This window comes from Letharia columbiana (assembly GCF_014066305.1).
Source record: "Letharia columbiana isolate WasteWater2 chromosome Unknown Sc0000023_s0, whole genome shotgun sequence".
Taxonomy (NCBI): domain Eukaryota; kingdom Fungi; phylum Ascomycota; class Lecanoromycetes; order Lecanorales; family Parmeliaceae; genus Letharia; species Letharia columbiana.
The window spans coordinates 309,170-325,717 of record NW_023501064.1 but is presented as its reverse complement, the minus strand read 5'-3'; the positions used below and the strand labels follow the sequence as shown (position 1 = coordinate 325,717).

Here is a 16,548-nt window from a genome sequence, read left to right as displayed (position 1 = left end):
ATGCCTGTGTTTGACAGCCTACTAAGATTCTTATAGTCGATGGAAAATTCCAACCCCTTGAAGGAATTGTCCTCGGCTGAGAAGAGGTTCTTGTCATGACATTTCGCAAGGAAGTCCAGCTTGATGCCTGCGACTTAAGATTTGTATTGCAAAAGTCGGACGCAGAATGCCTCATTTGGCAGCTGAAACCCGGGTCCTGGCCGGGCGAAGACGAGTCATTTAAGAGGTCCTGACCTCTATTCGATGCTCACTCAGATCTTCGAACCTTTCGCTGAGCGTCAGCATTGCCCACGAGGCCTGCTAGGAGCTGCTTCTTCATGCATTTGTAGTCACGTAAAGCATATATTGCCATCTTCTCTCTTGCGCAAAGTCCGACGCTGTTGCCGTCTTCATCTTTGTGAAAGGGAGGCCTCGATGGAACTGGATCTCATTTTTGCAGCTGTGTGCTGTCGTTCTACCTCGACACCGATCGGTCCATAAGGGAGCGTATCGATGGGCCTCTTTAGCTAGCTAACTCTTTCAGGTCTCCAAATATAACGTCACTTCCTCCATTGTTTTCCATACTTGAAGATCGATACAGCCGACGCGCGGTTGTAGGCCAGGTCAACCAAATACCATCAGCACGGTGGCATTAGGGATGGAGTGAGATCAAGATAGTCCCTGCGTGTCCAAAGTAACAACAGATCGTCAAGATATTGAGCAGCAGATGAAAGTCTTCATGGTCCGAAGGGAATCCGCCCTGCTGTGGATGTCGGAGAGGGGTCGTCGCAGTCGACCTCGCACCTCTGGCACAGTAGCTGAGGGTGAAGCAACGCGATATTACTTCTTCCCGTCAGACATTCATGAGATACCCACATAAAACATTGGTCACCTTGAGTGGCCAACCTTGTTGATGGTGATGATGCTGATGGAGTGGATGAAATGCAATGGTGTGGTGAATTGAGGAGAAAATCTCGTTAATCCCTAGCGCCTTGGCAGTACAAAGTCCCTCGGTTGTTTTTCGAGGCGCCGAAGTCTGTCAAGTCCAAGGGTCGCTCTTTGGCGTCAACTGAAGTAATGATAGAGACTGCCGTAGAAAGAGCGTCAAACAGCGTAGAGTCTTCGTTGTTGATGCTGTTCGGGTCAAGATTTTGAGCATTGTACCTTTCCAAACTGCCACTTCTCCTGACTCCATGCCTACAACTTCGCCGATGCCTTGGCTAATTTGAGAGACTGTCTACTCAAGACTGGTAGGATAGGCACCGCGCTTCCTTCTGAACATAGAGCCCCGGTCCTCCTGCTGCTTGAATACTGTTTCTCCCGCCTTTAAGTTGCTGCCAACCCATGACTACCGCAGCTGTATCCCTTCGTCAAATAACTTATCATACTTCTTGGATTCAACCATGTCTGATCTCGAGCCGAAAGTGTATGATCTTATTGTTTTTGGTGCTACCGGGTACACTGGAAGGCTTTGCGCGGAGTACATCTCTACAAGCCTACCAACGAATTTGAAATGGGCCGTTGCTGGTCGATCTGAAAAGAAAATGGTGGCTATGATGGACGACTTGGGGGCAATAAACACTGATCGCCTTCAGCCGGGTTAGTCCCTAGTCATCTGATTTTTCTGGTTTTCGTTGACATCGGAGAAGGCATTGAGATTGCTTCTCTTGACCCCGGGGATCTGAACACTCTTGCGAGGAAGACTCGGCTGTTGATAAACACCGTTGGACCATACCATCTCTATAGCTCACCTGTTGTCGAAGCTTGTGCTAAGAATGGCACACACTACCTCGATGTTACTGGAGAGTCACCTTGGGTTCTAGAGATGATCGTGAAGTATCACGAGATAGCAAAAGCCAACCACGCAATCATAATTCCAGAGATCGGGGTTGAGTCTGCGCCATCAGATCTTCTGGCCTTCGCATTGGTTACTCTGATCAGAACAGAGTTGTCGTTAGGTACAAAAGAAGTCATTGCAAGCGTACACGACTTGAAGGGTACTCCTTCCGGTGGTACGCTGGCCACAATTCTTTCTATGATGGACCACTATAGTCTCAAACAAATCGGAAAGTCCGGCGGCTCCTGGGCTACCTCTCCTGTCCCCGGACCAAGTCCTCAAAGCTCACCGTCTTGGGTCAGCAGACTCCTAGGCGTTCGAAGTGTGCCAGGTTTGGGAACACTGACAACGTCTATATCAGCTGCACCAAATATCGCTGTGGTACAAAGAAGCTGGGGCTTGTTTGATGCTGGCAAGCTCTACGGTAGCAGGTTTCAGTACAACGAGTATATGAGGGTCCGTAACTCTGTCGTTGGCATAGCTATGCACTTTGCTCTTGCTTTCGCCGGGTTGGCGTTGATCTTCTCCCCTGTTCGATGGTTGGCGAAGAAATTTAACTACGCGCCTGGTGAAGGTGCCGATAAGGAAGTAACAAGACACGAATATCTCGAGTGTCATGCCGTCGCTACTGCCGACGAAGATGGGCTCAACCCAAGGCGTGCTTTCGCGAAGCTGAGATGGGATGGCAGCCTATATCAATTGACAGGAGTATTTCTCGCAGAAGCAGCGATGGTGCTCCTCAATGACGAGAAGCTGGTACAGCGCCTGGATGGTGGTCTTCTTACCCCAGCAACCCTAGGCCAGCCATTCATTGATCGGATGAAGAATGCTGGGCTTTTCTTTGAGGTTGAGATGATGCCTGACCAATGAATGTCATTCCAATCCGAACTCAATCTGAGAGCTTTCATATTAGCATTCCAAACGTGTCTTGAGGTCTTTCGATCATCCCAGTGCACAAACGGCTTGCTCATGACCACTGCTAAACCCTTGGTCATGGGAGGGATGTTTGCAATTACCGCAGGGATCTCAATCCAAAATCATCACCGGGGCATCAGATCATCGTTCCAACTGCATCCCCATGAGAGATATGCCAATCGCAGGTATGATCATTACGACCGCAATGGAGGAAACGACCTCGTTATGTAGATATTGGAGAGCCATACAATTCAAGATTTGATCACAGCCATCAGCGAACTCCTTATAAAACGAGCAAGAGGCAAAGAGCCGGACGGGCGCGAACTTCGACAGCACTGCAAGGACCAACGACGTCGAGAGTCGCAACGACATCGGCGCTACAACGACAGTGGTCATTACGAAGGCGGCAGAGAACCAGGACGCTGTGGACAAAGAGAAAGGAATGGTTATCATAATGGTCCTGTCCTTAGTCCAATCATCCGGTCTAGTGCACTGACGAGATAGGAATACAGACACTCACCAAAGCTCCCAAAATTACAACCAGCGATGCTCATGATCGTTATATACCGAGACATTCGTTCAGTAGCGCGCCTCAATCTCGTGGGGAGAGATCATGATCTCCACCAAGCTACACACCCTCACATAGCTACTCTAGCTCCGGCCTCACTGGCGACGGAAATAGAACCCATGGTTACGAGCAACGAATACCGCTGGATGGACCACAAATTGGTCAACACCGGCCGTGACATCATGGTTTCAGCCCCTGCTTTGAACCAAGGAGAGGACCTTTACGAGCTTCCGGAAGCAGGCAGCGCGGATCAACCTGGCCGAGTGAAGAGTATGTTCCGCTTCGTCACGGTTCTCGCCCCTACGACAGACAGACGAGAGGATCTTGCATCGCGGGCGCATGCCGCCGAGCGAAGAGCAGTGCCACGACCATCAGACAGTCAGGTCAGGAATGTCTTGGGAGGGATCCGAGAGGTTACAGCGAAGTCGACGAAGTACGAGAAGACCGGACAATGGAGCGTGGGACAATGACCATAGTGACAAGGATTGATTGAGGCTTCACTTCTTACTGCACAGCCAATGGCCTTCGCCATCATTCATCGTTGCCAAATCAGTCTGTTCACACATCCCGTCAAAAGCGTTTTAGTTCGGCTTGTTCTCGTTCTGCTTCCGAATCATACTTAGTCCATTCCCAAACGCTTCCAGCCTCAGCCAAAGACCTTTCGTTCCAGTCCCAAGGCACACCCCTAGCCCTTGCCGCTTCCCGTTCGAAAAGCCAGTGTTCTGCTTCTGAGTCTGATTTAGTCCACTCCCATACCTTCGGCCCTTGAGCCTCAGAATTCCCATTCTCTTTTTCCGCCTCCTCCTCCCCACCACTCCCTGCCTCTCCTTGCTCTTCTCTACCCACAACACCGCAAAACCAATCCCTCAAAAACTCAAACTTCCCCCCCTCCGGAGCGCTAGCATACAAAGCCTGAAACAGCTCGTCACGCTCTTGCAGTCTCCGCTCTCCACCCGGGAACGCTTTCGCCACCTCAAGGACCTTCGGACTGATGCCTGTGTGCTCTGCATCCCTAACCTCCTTGTCTAGGATACGTCTCCCAATTTCGTCCGCGAGCCGTTCGCGGACGTGCTTCGACAGGGTCGATGCGAGGAAGTCCCAGAACTGATTCAGTTGTCCTTAGCCAGTCGCGACCATCAGAGCGGGTCACATCGGTTGTTTATCACCTTTGGGGACATCATGACTCCGACCGTCTCTTCTATATGAAGTTCACCCGCCATGACACTGCGGAAATAGGCCTCGGTTTCTCGATCGCTCCGGCTCGATGCCATTGTGTTGAAGCGGGAGGGAAATGATAGATTACTTTAGCTGAATTGACCAGTGCGAAACTCTTGACCGATGCTGCGAGAATGGCGTCAACAACTGCATCGTCCGTGAGGTACGAGTGTCGATGAAGACTCACATGCTGCCGAAATTCTATGTCTGAAATGATGTAGATTGAAAGGTTATTCACTCTCAGACGAGTGAGTGTCGAAAGGTCCAAATGTGAATACTGAAATTGCAAGATGGTGAAATCATAACTTTGGATGGCTGGAAGGTGCGAAGGAGCAAGAGGTCTCTCCGAGCCAAGGACAGGACACGGAAGCGTCGAAAGAGAGTCGTAGCAATTGGAAGTGACTGCGGGATGCCCTGTTCATTACAGCTTGCTCACATGCCTTGGCGAGTTTCGCTTTCTGTCTCTGTGCCTGAAGCTGTCATCACCGCCTGCAATAGAAGGTTGATCTTCTAGCTCTCGAAAGGATCCTTCCACCGCCAGGAAATCCCAACCTCAAGCCGACGTTTCCTTGCTGCCTGCCTCTTCCACTTTCTGTTCAGCAGTCCCATGCCTCGTTTCCAGAAGCACCGACTTCCTTGCCTTCACCGTTCTCTTCCTCTTCCTCCTCATCTTCATCGTCTCCTCCTCCTCTCCCTCTCCATCGCCCTCCTCCTCCCCGACACAGATCCAACGCCCCAGAAACGCAAACCTGGCCCCCTCCTTGAAAGATGCATACGAGCGAACGATAATCTCCATCTCAGCCCTCTGCATCACGATCGCTCCGTCAGGACGAGTACCGAGGACGGCTCTGCCCTTGTCCGCCCAGTCTTCCATCATCATTGACAAACCTCCGTCTGCCACAGCCTCACGAATCTTCTGCGGCTCCGCAGGAAGTAAGGAAGTCCCAGGACTACGTTTCTTTGGTGACTTCGATAGATGATAGTATGATCAAGATGCTGTTCGTATCTCGGTATCTCGACCGAATTGCTTCGGACCCATCCTTGTCCAATGCAGCCAAATGGTCTACAAGGCTTCTGGCAGTCGTCTTGTCCCGGGACTTTGTTGGTAGTTCTGAGGATTGGGGAGGTAACGGGGTGCGAGATATGATGTGACGTCGTCGCTCAAGGCTGCGAACCCTCCCCCCTCTGGTCAGTAGGTAGTGAGACAGTGATGTAGAGGACTTGGAGGTGATTTGCTCAAAGGAGAGTTCAGTACTCAAGTAGTACGGTCTGGGGGTCCTTGGCTGTCAGACGGGTAAAAGTAGGGAGATTGACGAAAGACAGTTCGAAATCGTAGGAAGGCGTGGGACCTGGTGGAATGACAGCCTTGGTGGTTTGTGCACGTCTTTATATGAAAGTTGTGGGATTATGTGAAGAAGTAAAGGCCTAGAAGTATGAGAGTGGAAGGCAGCTTGGAATAGCCAATGTGTCTCCATAGATTGAATGCGCAACGGATGTCGGCTTGAGTAAATTAATAGATTATGTTCAGTATGGTACAAGAGATACAGATACCAGTTCCAGCCATGGCAGCTGAATATTATCACATATGCGAAATTGATAATCCATTAGGTTTCCTTCCGCTTGCAATGCCCTCAATTCAGATGCCAATATCGTACCAACAGGCCTCCATAACCAAAATATTTCATCGAGTGTAGACCGCCGGGCCAACCCCCCTCGTCCTCCCACAACCGCCACCACTTCTGACTCTCGAATCCGTTCTCTCAGACTCGTAATCATCACCTGTGCTGTCGTCCCTCTCACTTCCCATATTTCCGGCCCTCAATACGCCCCTCCCCTTCTTCCTCTCCTCTTTTTCCTCGTCTGGCGGTATAAAGCGATGGACAGTCCTGTGGTCCATCACTCTTTCTTCATCATCGCCTTTCCCGAGCTTGTCAGTCTTCGGCCACTGATACCCATAAAGCTTGCTATGGCGTTCACATCGTGGACACTCTTTGCGGGTTTGATAGCCATTGGCTTGCACCCAGCAAGCAGAGCAGGTACGGCAGTCGACCCAACGGGAGAAAGATTCGCCGAGTAGAAGGTGCGTACGAATGTAGTCGCCTGGGGTGCGAGTACTGGGAATATCGAGCTCGATCGTGGGCTGCAAGCCTCGAACTTTCTTAGGCGTGCGAGGTATCGGCTTCGGCTTGGATCCCAGCGGGACCATGCGACCAATTTTCCGCGGGCGGCCCCTTTTGCGCGGGGTAGAATCGAGGTTGTGCGGACTCGGTTCGTCATCATCATTTTCCGCAATTGAAGGAAGAGAGGAGAGGGGAGATGAGAGAGACGTGAGACCGCTGCTAGAAGGCGAAAACGCTAATTGTGGAGGCAGGTTCCAATCGATGCCACCTTCGAGGCCTGCACTCGGCGTAGTAGCTGAACTTGAATCTGGTCGAAAGCGATCATCGAAAGTAGAGTCCTTCTCGCTGATCGAACTTGAGCCCTGTAAGCTAGACAAACTGGAACTTTGCACGCTTTGCTTCCTTGAATTTAAAGGAGAGCGTATCGTCCTAGCACGTAGGAAATTCTGCTTGCGCCCAGAAGAATTGGCCGATGTTATTCCAGTGAGGAATGAAAACGGGCTCTTAAACTTGTACGGGGTTTTAGAGTCGCTATATGATCGTGGACTAGGGTAAGTTTTCTGAGCTGAGCGCTTGCCTTTCGATGGATGTGACTGTGGCTTTGTGGTGGCGCTGAAGCCGGCGAAAGCTGCTCTGACAGCAGCCAGTATATCATCTTGAGATTGAGTGGTCTTGCCATGCTGTCCTGCCTTCTTGAGTGACAATCCCTGTCTAGTGCCTTGGTTTCCATCTTCGGCAGGGATTACGATATCGGTGACGTTCAGTACCTGGCGCAAGGGTGATCCAGGCTTCGACTCTTTAACGGCGTGAGAAGGTACCAAATCACCTGTCGCCTCGATCCCAAAAGAAGTTATGGCTCTGCCAGTCCCAGATTTCCGTTTCTTTATTGGCGTCCCTTCGTCGTCACCTGAGCTCATAGATCCCGCAGTCAGATCAGAATCGGATTCAGACATCCTCTTTCGTGATGAGCGATAAGATATCTCTGCCATCTCAAGCTCTGGCTCGGACATTGTCATGGGAGTAGATAATCCACTCGAAATGGCACTCGAGTTTGATCCTGGCCAGCCATTCCGCCCCTCGGCCTCACACGTTCCACAGAGACACTCGCAGTTACCCTCGCCGAAGTAGTTTTCTCCGTAATTGACAGTAATTTCCTCACCAACTCGGATGTTCCGCACGGCATATACTTGCATACCGTCGGATCCACGGGTCACCAGTCGAGCATTAGCGTTGCAGTCGTGGTTAGAGAATCGAGCTGGGCCAAGAAAAAGCGATGGTGTCTTCTTCCTACTTGACATGACGATGCTAAAGTCTCGCCTCGTCAAGTCCAGATCCTTCTCCTCTTCAGGGGTCATCGCCACCAGGTTTCCGCAAAGGTACTTGATAGAATCGCCTTGCTTGATGGAACGTCTCGCTGTGGTTGAAGCTTCCTGTGTGACGATCGTATACCGGTTCGTAGTCGAAACTTCAAAGGGACAATCCGGGAGCCATATGTTTATGTATTTTCGCATGTGCCGTCTGAAATCCTCCTTCTCCCGCTCCGTCTTTAGGAGGCCGAAGTACTTCTTGAATCCGGCAAGCTGCAGCAAAGAAGCTTCAGCCTTGTGTGAATCTTTGCCCACGATCACATCGTGGAGCAGGATAGAGCAGACGTCGTATTCACTAATTCCCCGGGTCAAATTATATTTTGCCCGATTCTTTCGTATTGTGGTCCAGAAGTACACCTGAGCCATTTGTAAGCGTGAGCATGTATACCGATGGGAGAGAGCATTTGGGACTAACATGATCAACGAGTGCATCAGTTAATATGTCATCGTGGCCCGCCAGCTGGGTGAGGGTCAGTCGCTCCTTTTTTGGCGGCGTATCTGGTGGCGTCGCATCTTTTCGCGCCCGCCCCATCATGGGTTCTGGGGACAGAAGACCCAATGTTGAGGATTGTGTTCTCTTTTCAGTAGGAAATTAGTGCATATGGGGAAAGAGTGAAGTTCGGGTTCGGTACGAGGTTATGGGTGGCTTTTAGACTTTAGCCATTGCCATTTTCATTTTCTTCCTTCTTTCTTAGAGAGATGATGACTTAAGGAGAGCATATGTATAAGAAGAGGAAAGGAAAAGGAATATACGCAGGAAAGAACAAGGCCACCAAAGCATTCATGCTCAAAATTGTGTCGCGCCGCAGGAAGGAGTGACAGAGCTGACAAGGCAAGGGGACAACTTCTTCGTCAGGCGTCAGGGCGGGAATAAGTATTTGATAGAGCCAGCCTCCAGACGGCTACCCGCCGATCTCCCGCCTTCCTGCAGGCAATTCGAAGGCTTCACTCACCCTTGAAGCATCCAATTGTTTCGCCTTCGACTTCTGCCTTTCTCTTGTCTTGATCTTGTTTCAACACAATCATTCCGGGCTTGCAGGGTTCCAACTGCGAGAATGATCCAGCTCAAGGTTGTTTGGTCAACCCTGATCGCCTTTGCTGCTATTCATGTTTGCTAATCCCACCTTAGACAATGCTGAATTGCATCGACAATTCGGGAGCTACGATTGTCGAATGTATAGCAAATTTGCGAATGAAGAGGCATGGGAGAATAGGTGAGAAAGGTCTACAGTAAATCCCTACGGCCGGGCGACTGACGCCCCCAAGGCGATCGTATTATAGTCGTCGTACAGAAGTCCCGCTCGATGGGCGACAGCGGCCCCGGCAACACATCTGCTGCTGCGGCAAACAAAGTGAGAAGAGGAGACATCAGGCACGCCATTATTGTACGGACTGCGAAGAAGGTACAGCGAAAGGATGGAATGGTGGTTAGATTCGATGACAACGCATGTGCACTGATTGGGAAGAATGGGGAGCCACTTGGCACGAGAATAAATGGTGAGTTTACTTCAAAGGTATTGAGACTGACGGAGCCATGCTAAAACTATAGCGAGGCATCGTTGGTGCTGAGTTACGGAGCAAGCAACAGTCGAAACTTTTGTCACTAGCATCAATGCATGTCTAGCAACTTTCAATCATGGCTTCAAGACCATCTGACTCTCACGAGAGTTCATGTACGGATTCTCTGCACAGACCAAGTGAAAAGTCAAGCTGAGGAGGAGCAATGCCCCACAGTCTAGTTGTATCAACACGGTTCCGATCCCTCCGATAGCAATCGATCCTGGGCTTCCGGGGTTCCCTTTCTCGCTTCTGACATGTAGGAAGATAGTTTCGATCCTTTGACGGTGATCCCGTCTTGGCTTTTCCCTTCACCAATACATGACCACCCTGAGCTCCACCCCACCCGGCTCTGACCACTGCTCAAGCTCCAAGCGCCTCGTGCAGCCCCAAATTTGTCGTGTCCCAGGAGTGTCCTTGACACATGACTCCAGGCCCGTCGCACATGTTTTTGCAAGATCCTCACGAGTACCAAAGACAGAGGAGTTCGGGCCCTCTTCAGTCGCTATTGTGAACACCAACCACTACAGTACATTGAGTGTACGCAGAAGCCCAGTTCTATCTGAACATGAAGAATGTGGTCTGCGTTCACAATGACCATTGTGCTCCACTTGTTGCGGCTCACACAAACTCGTAGGCCTGTGTGTGCGCCATCCGGAAACCTCTTGCTCACATGTCCGACATCAAAACTCGTGACGGCATAAGGCTGGGAAGAGTGGCGTTTAACGAAAGAACTGAGTGGTATCATATCATAAGAACGCCAGTATGTACAAGCAGAAAACCGATTTCAATGCAAAGGGGATAGCTACAGCTCTTTCTCCTTGCTCGCTTCCCTTTTGCTTTCTTCCAGCATTTCAGTCACTCGACCTATTTCTGGCCTGTGGGATACTGCATCCGGTCCACCAAAGGTCTCGAAAGCTTTATGGAACGTCCATTCGATAGCTTCCTCTATTGGCTTATCAAACATGAATGGCAAGAAAGGTACAGCAGCCAGACCGAGCTGTTTATGGTTTCTGTCAGCTACGTCCAAGTCTCAATAGCAAGGAAAGAGACATACTCCAATAGGTCCATAGGTTCTTATACTTGCGTTCTTTGCATTCTTCAGCGCCTTTCCAGAATACCTTACAATACTGTGAATCGTGAAAGCTGGCAGTCCCATTGACGCTATGCTCTGGAAAACGGCTCGTTGCACCATAACGCTCCTGAAGTCCTCGATAGCCGGAACATGTCCGACCTCTGGGCTCCCATCCTCTGTTGTCAACGGCTCTCTCGCATCTGCCGATCTCATAGACATAACTCCTAGTACGCCTGGATGCTTCAGGCGTTGATTCCTCAAATAGGCCTTATAGCCTTCGTGCCCTACGTCTCCTACCAGATATGCCCAGGAAATACCATATGCTCCTCTGATGAGCCATGGATGAGCGATTGGACGGAAGGATTCTCCTATGTCTGAGGTATAGGCTACATAACGTTGCGCGCTGAGTAGTATTGTACGGAATCGACTGGCATATGCTGCGTATCGAAGGTTGGAATCTGTAGACTGGTTTGCTCTATATGATAGTTAGGAAAGGCTCTTGAATAGGCAAGAGAAGGGTCTCTAACGTACGTGCCATCATAGATCTGTTCCATCAACGACTCTTCATTGTCTACGATCTTCTGAAGACTCTCAGGTAGCTTCTCTCGTGGAAGTGAATCATCTTCTGAGTGCTTGACTCGTCTTTGGACGTTGGTATTGGAGTCCTTGCTGCTCGACATGTTTCCCCAATGTCAAGTAGAGAGAGATATGGTGCTCCTTGGGTGCACAGAGACCTGTCTGTCTATATGTGACTGGGTCTCGTGCTCGATAATGCTTATGGAGGAATTCCTCTGGGAACTCCCCCAGGCGAGCCAGGCCACCGAGCCAGGTAAACCCCGTATACGCTAAATGCTCGGCTGAATTGCTCCCGCGAGTACTAGTACAGATTACAAACGTCCGCTGATTCCCGACTGCGAAACCTCTTAAATCACTACCTAGAGCAGACTGAAGAAGCATATTTATGGTGATGCACGGCGCAGGATTACTACGTATAACGAAGTTTCGTACTTTTCTGCGACGACAATCGCTACAAAGCACCCGTGCATTAGGTCGATGCAACATCAAAAATTCTGCGTCAAGTTTTCGCGCCAACACCACAGTCACGCCGATATAGAGACCCTCGCAATTCATAAAGATCTTAATTGCTTCCACAGCTTGTCTCGGGGCAGCATTAGGCTATCTTTATATCACTGACACACGCGCCAGCGTCCATAGATGGCTTGTACCACCTCTGGTTCGAATTATATGACCTGATGTAGAAGATGCTCACAAAGGCGGCGTTAGAATTCTCAAGAAATTCACCGATTTGACCTCCATCCTAGAGCAAGAGGCTGGTCGGACGATGCAAAAGACTTTAAGACAGAAGTCTTTGGCTACACACTGGTAAATCCGCTGGGTATCTCAAGCGGTCTAGACAAGCATAGAGAGATCCTAACTCAACTTCTGGCACTTGGGTGAGTGAATCTCGAAGCTTGCTATCCTTTCTTCACTTGAGACATATCATTTCCGGGATCACCGTGCCTACTAAACGAAGCAATACTGACTCCGATAGTCCAGCGATGGTTGAGGTGGGTGGCGTAACCCCAACAAAGCAGAATGGGAATCTCAATCCTCGAGTGTTTCGAATCGTTTCTCAACAAGGGATGATAAATCGTTACGGTCTTAATTCGGACGGAGCGACGCGTTGTTATACTCAACTGGGGTAGAGGATTCGTGAATTTGCTTATAAATAAGGTTATGGACTTAACGAGAATGTCGAGCGATTCATCTTGGATGGTGATGCCGATATCCCCCCAGGATCGTTAGTGAAAGGCAAGCTTTTGAGCGTGTAGGTTGCGAAAAACGACTCCATATTAGAAGAAGACATACAAGCGATCAGCCGAGACTACGTCAACGCAATAAGCTTGCTTACCAAATATGCAGACATTATCGTAGTGAACGTCTCTTATCCCAATGTACCAGGCTATTGGGACTTACAGCAAATCGAGCCTCTAACAAAGATACCCATTGATGTTGTCCGTGTAGCTGCGTTAGTAGATAGAAAGGTGAAGGTGAGAACAATGGTAAAGGTCAGTCCGGACGAAGATACGGAAGAGCAGATCGCCAGCATATGCGCTGCAGTATGGAGGTCCGGTGTGGATGGAGTTGTCGTCGGGAACACAACTATTTCAAGACCCGACGGGCCAAACTTATCGAAAATCGAGGCCGCTGACATGAAAGAGCGAGGCGGCTACTCTGGTCCGCAGCTTTTCTATCGTACCGTAAGCATTGTGAAAAAGTATCGTCGGATATTAGATTATCCTTTGCATAACCAAAACGTAACGCAGCAAACGCAGCTATAACCTGATGAGGCTACGGGCAGTAGGACTGAGGCGTCGGTCGAACGCGATGAACAGAATCTCAAAGAGGCTTCCAACGAGTCTACTAATCAGCCTCTAATACGCGTCCCCGAGAGGCAATCATCACCCACGACGGGCGGCATAGGGTCAGATATTGACGCTGGAACAAATTGCAGAAGCTTTGATTGATGGAGGCTTCGGTCCGGAATCTGTTCTTGCAGAATGGTCCTCAGGTCGCGGCGGGTACTGGAAGCTCTTCGACTCATTCGAGGACGTTGGTCTGGAACATCTTATGCCTCCAAAAGCCAACAGTTAGCTATTCTTGACTGATTGGAGCAACGTGGTAAAGATATCGAAAGCGGCTCTGGATTGCCTTGGCGCATCCGTTTCATCTACTCACGATCCTGGAAGACCAGGGCGAGGACGACTGAGGATGCTGTACATAACGTGAAGTTATGGCAAGTCAGGTATGTTTTTCCCTTCTGGCCGTTGATTGTTTCTGACTTCATATATGCCATAGTCTACTGAAGCTGGGACGAATACTCGAAAAGGGGTGCAAGGGCGGATGAGCAAGAGCCTGGAGGCGGAAAGTACAAGGATGTTTGAGATAAGTCACAAAGGCTGAGGCTGCATGCTCTATGTGGAATGTAGGGGTTGCCTAGAGAGCCGTGAGTATACAACAGATTTGATGTGGGGAAGATTGTCTCTCCCTTTTTTTTATTCTCACAAAAAAAGCAACCAATAGCCATTTGGACCAGTCCTACACTCGTAGCCCCTGTAGAAGATACCATCCCACTCTTCCATACTGCATCTCGTATCCCGCGCATGCTCTCGTCGTCCGGAGCCACCTTTACTACGACCGCTGGCTTGTATTTTCTTAGCCTTCTTCGCAGCATCCCTGTTCAGCTACCTCACTCGCTAAAGCGGCCACGGCCGCAAGCCAAAGATCAAAACCGGCAGCTACAGAACCGCCTTCCGAAGGTAGTTTAGTGTGAGGGCTGCTACGAGCCAAGCCCGCTTGGCGCTTGCGACTTCGTCCGACTAAAATTGGATGTCTGGAATCGCTCTTCCAGGCACGTTTCGCAAAGAATCTCCTTCATCGACCTCTGAGACTCGCCATCATGGTCGCCCAATACACAATCTTCGGTCGCCAAGTCGGCTCCCACGTCGTGAGTCTCCCGGCTCTGTCCCACGTCTTCCGCGCCTCCCTTTTTCCCTGGCCTTCAATGGACGCATCAAACAGCTAACGCTCCGTCCTGTCACAGCTTGCAATGCTCACTCTGGGCACATTCGCCGCTGGAACGGCTTTCGCTATGTCAGGTAAAGAGAAGGCGAAGGAGCAAGGGCCACCGATCAATGCTAGCTCGAAGGACGAGGAAGAATTCATACAGTTCGTGATTCCTTGCTTCAAGATGACAATTGGCATAGGCGGTTACTGAAGTCATGCACAGAGAATTTTTAAAGAACAATGGGGGGGAGCAGAAGGCGAAGCAATAAAGGGGAATCGCAATCGGAGGATGGATGCGGATGACTTGGGCAACATGCCAGTTTGATGGCAGTAATACAAGCATAGACACAGGGCAAAATAGGATTCGTGCTGCATCAAATGGCATCGGTTTTCCGTCGCGCTCGAGGATGCTCGAGACCGATACAAGAAGCTCCGTGACAGCAACGTTCTACGAGAGTATATATCATTTTCGATCCATCCGTGTTCTCGAGCGGACAGAAGACCTACTCCCTAGGCACCAGATACAACATTGCTGCCTCTGAAGAGGGTTTCCCTGTCACAACTTCCGCCCTCCGGTTTTTCAGGTCCATTGCGATGCTAAATAAAGTCGTGATTGAGCTATCGTTGGTCTTTGATCGACAAATTGCTGTAGGAAAGTTTTCTTCGTCTTTGAGCATTGATCGAATGTCTTCCAATTTCAGAGTCCCAGTCTCCTGAAGCCTTTCTTTCTGCTCGCGCACAAGCTGGTCGATGCGTTCAAATCTTGTTGGTGAGTCCTTCAGCGCCATGAGATCTTCCACGCCCTGGTGCGGCTTGATGTAATGGTTTGTGTGCGTGATAATTCCTTGTTCCATTGTCAATTCCACTATAGCAAGGTGACTGCACTCGAGCCCGATCGCCGATTCTGAATCTGCCACCTACACACATTTCGGAGTCAGCATTGCTTTTAAAAGCGAAACTCAGACTCGCAAGACAGGCCTCGAGCGTAGAAAGAGCCTTCTGCTCCGGAAACCTTTCTAGCTACTCAGAACTCGGCACTACGAGGGAAGGAAACACTCCGAAATGTACGAACCAAGAGATGTGAAGAACTTGCCACGCCCGCTTTTTTTAATGCTACCACGGCTTCTTCAGTGGAAGTACTTTCTAAACACGTCCTCAGGGCTAGATGGCAAGGTAGTTTTTGGAAATCAACACCCTGAGCCCGGATAGCGTTCAGACAGACACCAACACCCCTGGAGTTCAGGCCAATCTTCCCAATTATGCCAGCTTCCGTGATCATGCTGATAGCTGGCTTTCCTTCCTGGCTGATATTGAGGTTGATGAGATTCATTTGTTGCTCCTCCTGCCAGTCCCAATTCTGAGCGAGGAAGCAAGACGTCTCGGTCTTCCAGAAGACAGCTGTGCAGCCGTCTCTGGCCAATCCAAATGCAATCTCAGTGCGCACATTCAGGGCTAAGATGGAGAGGTAGGGCACATCTGCACCCTTGGCGACACCTACTGATGTCAATACTTCCAGGTCAGGTCAATGATGGAGTCAGCAGCTTGGCTTCCTGATAGGAATGGAAGACACAACTCGTACATGAATACAAAGCAGGTTTTGCAACTACATGAACTCGTAAAAATGTTCAGGGGATGATACAGTGTAAATTGCAGTCGTAAAAAGCACCGCCACTTACACCAGGTACTGCAGAAGCTTTGCAACTGCCAACCATAAAGAAAAAAGCAACATCATGTAATAACGCAAAGAAGCTCATGGTAGTCTGCCATACCTTTCATCTCCGTGCAGTAATCTGGCCAATGGCTCGACAGCAACGGCTCAAACTTGGCAGCCGTATCACACACTTGGGCCCATGAGAACTGGGCTGTTTTTTGGAAAAAGACTCCGTAGAATCTCAGACCCCGTTCGATCTCAGTCTTTGCTGCGGCGCCATGTTGCAGGCCTATCTGTGAGAGAGAAAAGGCCTGAGCGTTTGGAGGGTTTGATGATGTGCTTCTGCTGACCTCTGTCCTAGTCCCACTGCAATTGATATGCTTCATATCTACCACCAGTGAAGACGACTACTCTAGACAGTGATACACTTGTGCTGTGACTGCTCGTTGACCTTAGACTATAGAAATTCCATCGGCGTTAGAGTTACAAGAATATCTGGTTTGAATCTTGCATAGAAGAGATGTAGTTTCGAATTACTATTTGAGTAGAATCTAGATCTGCCTCGCTCAAAATTGTAAGCTTGTAGCTAGGTATAATTCCATGGCTTTATAAGGTGGTCATTTTCTATAGATTGTTGATATTCTAGCAGCTTGAAATCGCAGCGATAAGGATATCAATTCGAATGCAGATGTCTTTA

At 49.7% G+C, this 16,548-nt stretch overlaps 8 protein-coding genes across 8 annotated transcripts; 4 read left to right on the top strand and 4 right to left on the bottom strand.

Annotated features, from left to right (window-relative positions):
* Positions 1-1,382: 1,382 nt before the first annotated feature.
* On the top strand, positions 1,383-2,686 carry HO173_007200 (uncharacterized protein; the record flags this gene model as incomplete). The annotated part of the gene is made up of 2 exons (XM_037309104.1): positions 1,383-1,578; positions 1,629-2,686. The coding sequence occupies 2 exons, from the start codon at positions 1,383-1,385 to the stop codon at positions 2,684-2,686; spliced, it is 1,254 nt and encodes a 417-aa protein (XP_037163965.1).
* A 591-nt stretch (positions 2,687-3,277) lies between these two features.
* Positions 3,278-3,769, top strand: HO173_007199 (uncharacterized protein; the record flags this gene model as incomplete). The annotated part of the gene is made up of 1 exon (XM_037309103.1): positions 3,278-3,769. The coding sequence occupies one exon, from the start codon at positions 3,278-3,280 to the stop codon at positions 3,767-3,769; it is 492 nt and encodes a 163-aa protein (XP_037163964.1).
* Positions 3,770-3,869: 100 nt separating this feature from the next.
* HO173_007198 (uncharacterized protein) lies at positions 3,870-4,570 on the bottom strand (the record flags this gene model as incomplete). The annotated part of the gene is made up of 2 exons (XM_037309102.1): positions 3,870-4,403; positions 4,466-4,570. The coding sequence occupies 2 exons, from the start codon at positions 4,568-4,570 to the stop codon at positions 3,870-3,872; spliced, it is 639 nt and encodes a 212-aa protein (XP_037163963.1).
* Positions 4,571-5,067: 497 nt separating this feature from the next.
* Positions 5,068-8,536, bottom strand: HO173_007197 (uncharacterized protein; the record flags this gene model as incomplete). Its single annotated transcript, XM_037309101.1, has 3 exons — positions 5,068-5,430; positions 6,223-8,358; positions 8,417-8,536. The coding sequence occupies 3 exons, from the start codon at positions 8,534-8,536 to the stop codon at positions 5,068-5,070; spliced, it is 2,619 nt and encodes an 872-aa protein (XP_037163962.1).
* Positions 8,537-9,056: 520 nt separating this feature from the next.
* On the top strand, positions 9,057-9,625 carry HO173_007196 (uncharacterized protein; the record flags this gene model as incomplete). Its single annotated transcript, XM_037309100.1, has 4 exons — positions 9,057-9,071; positions 9,131-9,215; positions 9,268-9,498; positions 9,555-9,625. The coding sequence occupies 4 exons, from the start codon at positions 9,057-9,059 to the stop codon at positions 9,623-9,625; spliced, it is 402 nt and encodes a 133-aa protein (XP_037163961.1).
* Positions 9,626-10,363: 738 nt separating this feature from the next.
* On the bottom strand, positions 10,364-11,313 carry HO173_007195 (uncharacterized protein; the record flags this gene model as incomplete). Its single annotated transcript, XM_037309099.1, has 3 exons — positions 10,364-10,558; positions 10,616-11,108; positions 11,165-11,313. The coding sequence occupies 3 exons, from the start codon at positions 11,311-11,313 to the stop codon at positions 10,364-10,366; spliced, it is 837 nt and encodes a 278-aa protein (XP_037163960.1).
* Positions 11,314-14,093: 2,780 nt separating this feature from the next.
* Positions 14,094-14,469, top strand: HO173_007194 (uncharacterized protein; the record flags this gene model as incomplete). The annotated part of the gene is made up of 3 exons (XM_037309098.1): positions 14,094-14,141; positions 14,238-14,362; positions 14,424-14,469. The coding sequence occupies 3 exons, from the start codon at positions 14,094-14,096 to the stop codon at positions 14,467-14,469; spliced, it is 219 nt and encodes a 72-aa protein (XP_037163959.1).
* A 234-nt stretch (positions 14,470-14,703) lies between these two features.
* On the bottom strand, positions 14,704-16,237 carry HO173_007193 (uncharacterized protein; the record flags this gene model as incomplete). Its single annotated transcript, XM_037309097.1, has 3 exons — positions 14,704-15,117; positions 15,273-15,694; positions 15,970-16,237. 3 exons carry the CDS (start codon positions 16,235-16,237, stop codon positions 14,704-14,706), a joined length of 1,104 nt encoding a protein of 367 aa, XP_037163958.1.
* Between the last annotated feature and the right edge of the window lie 311 nt (positions 16,238-16,548).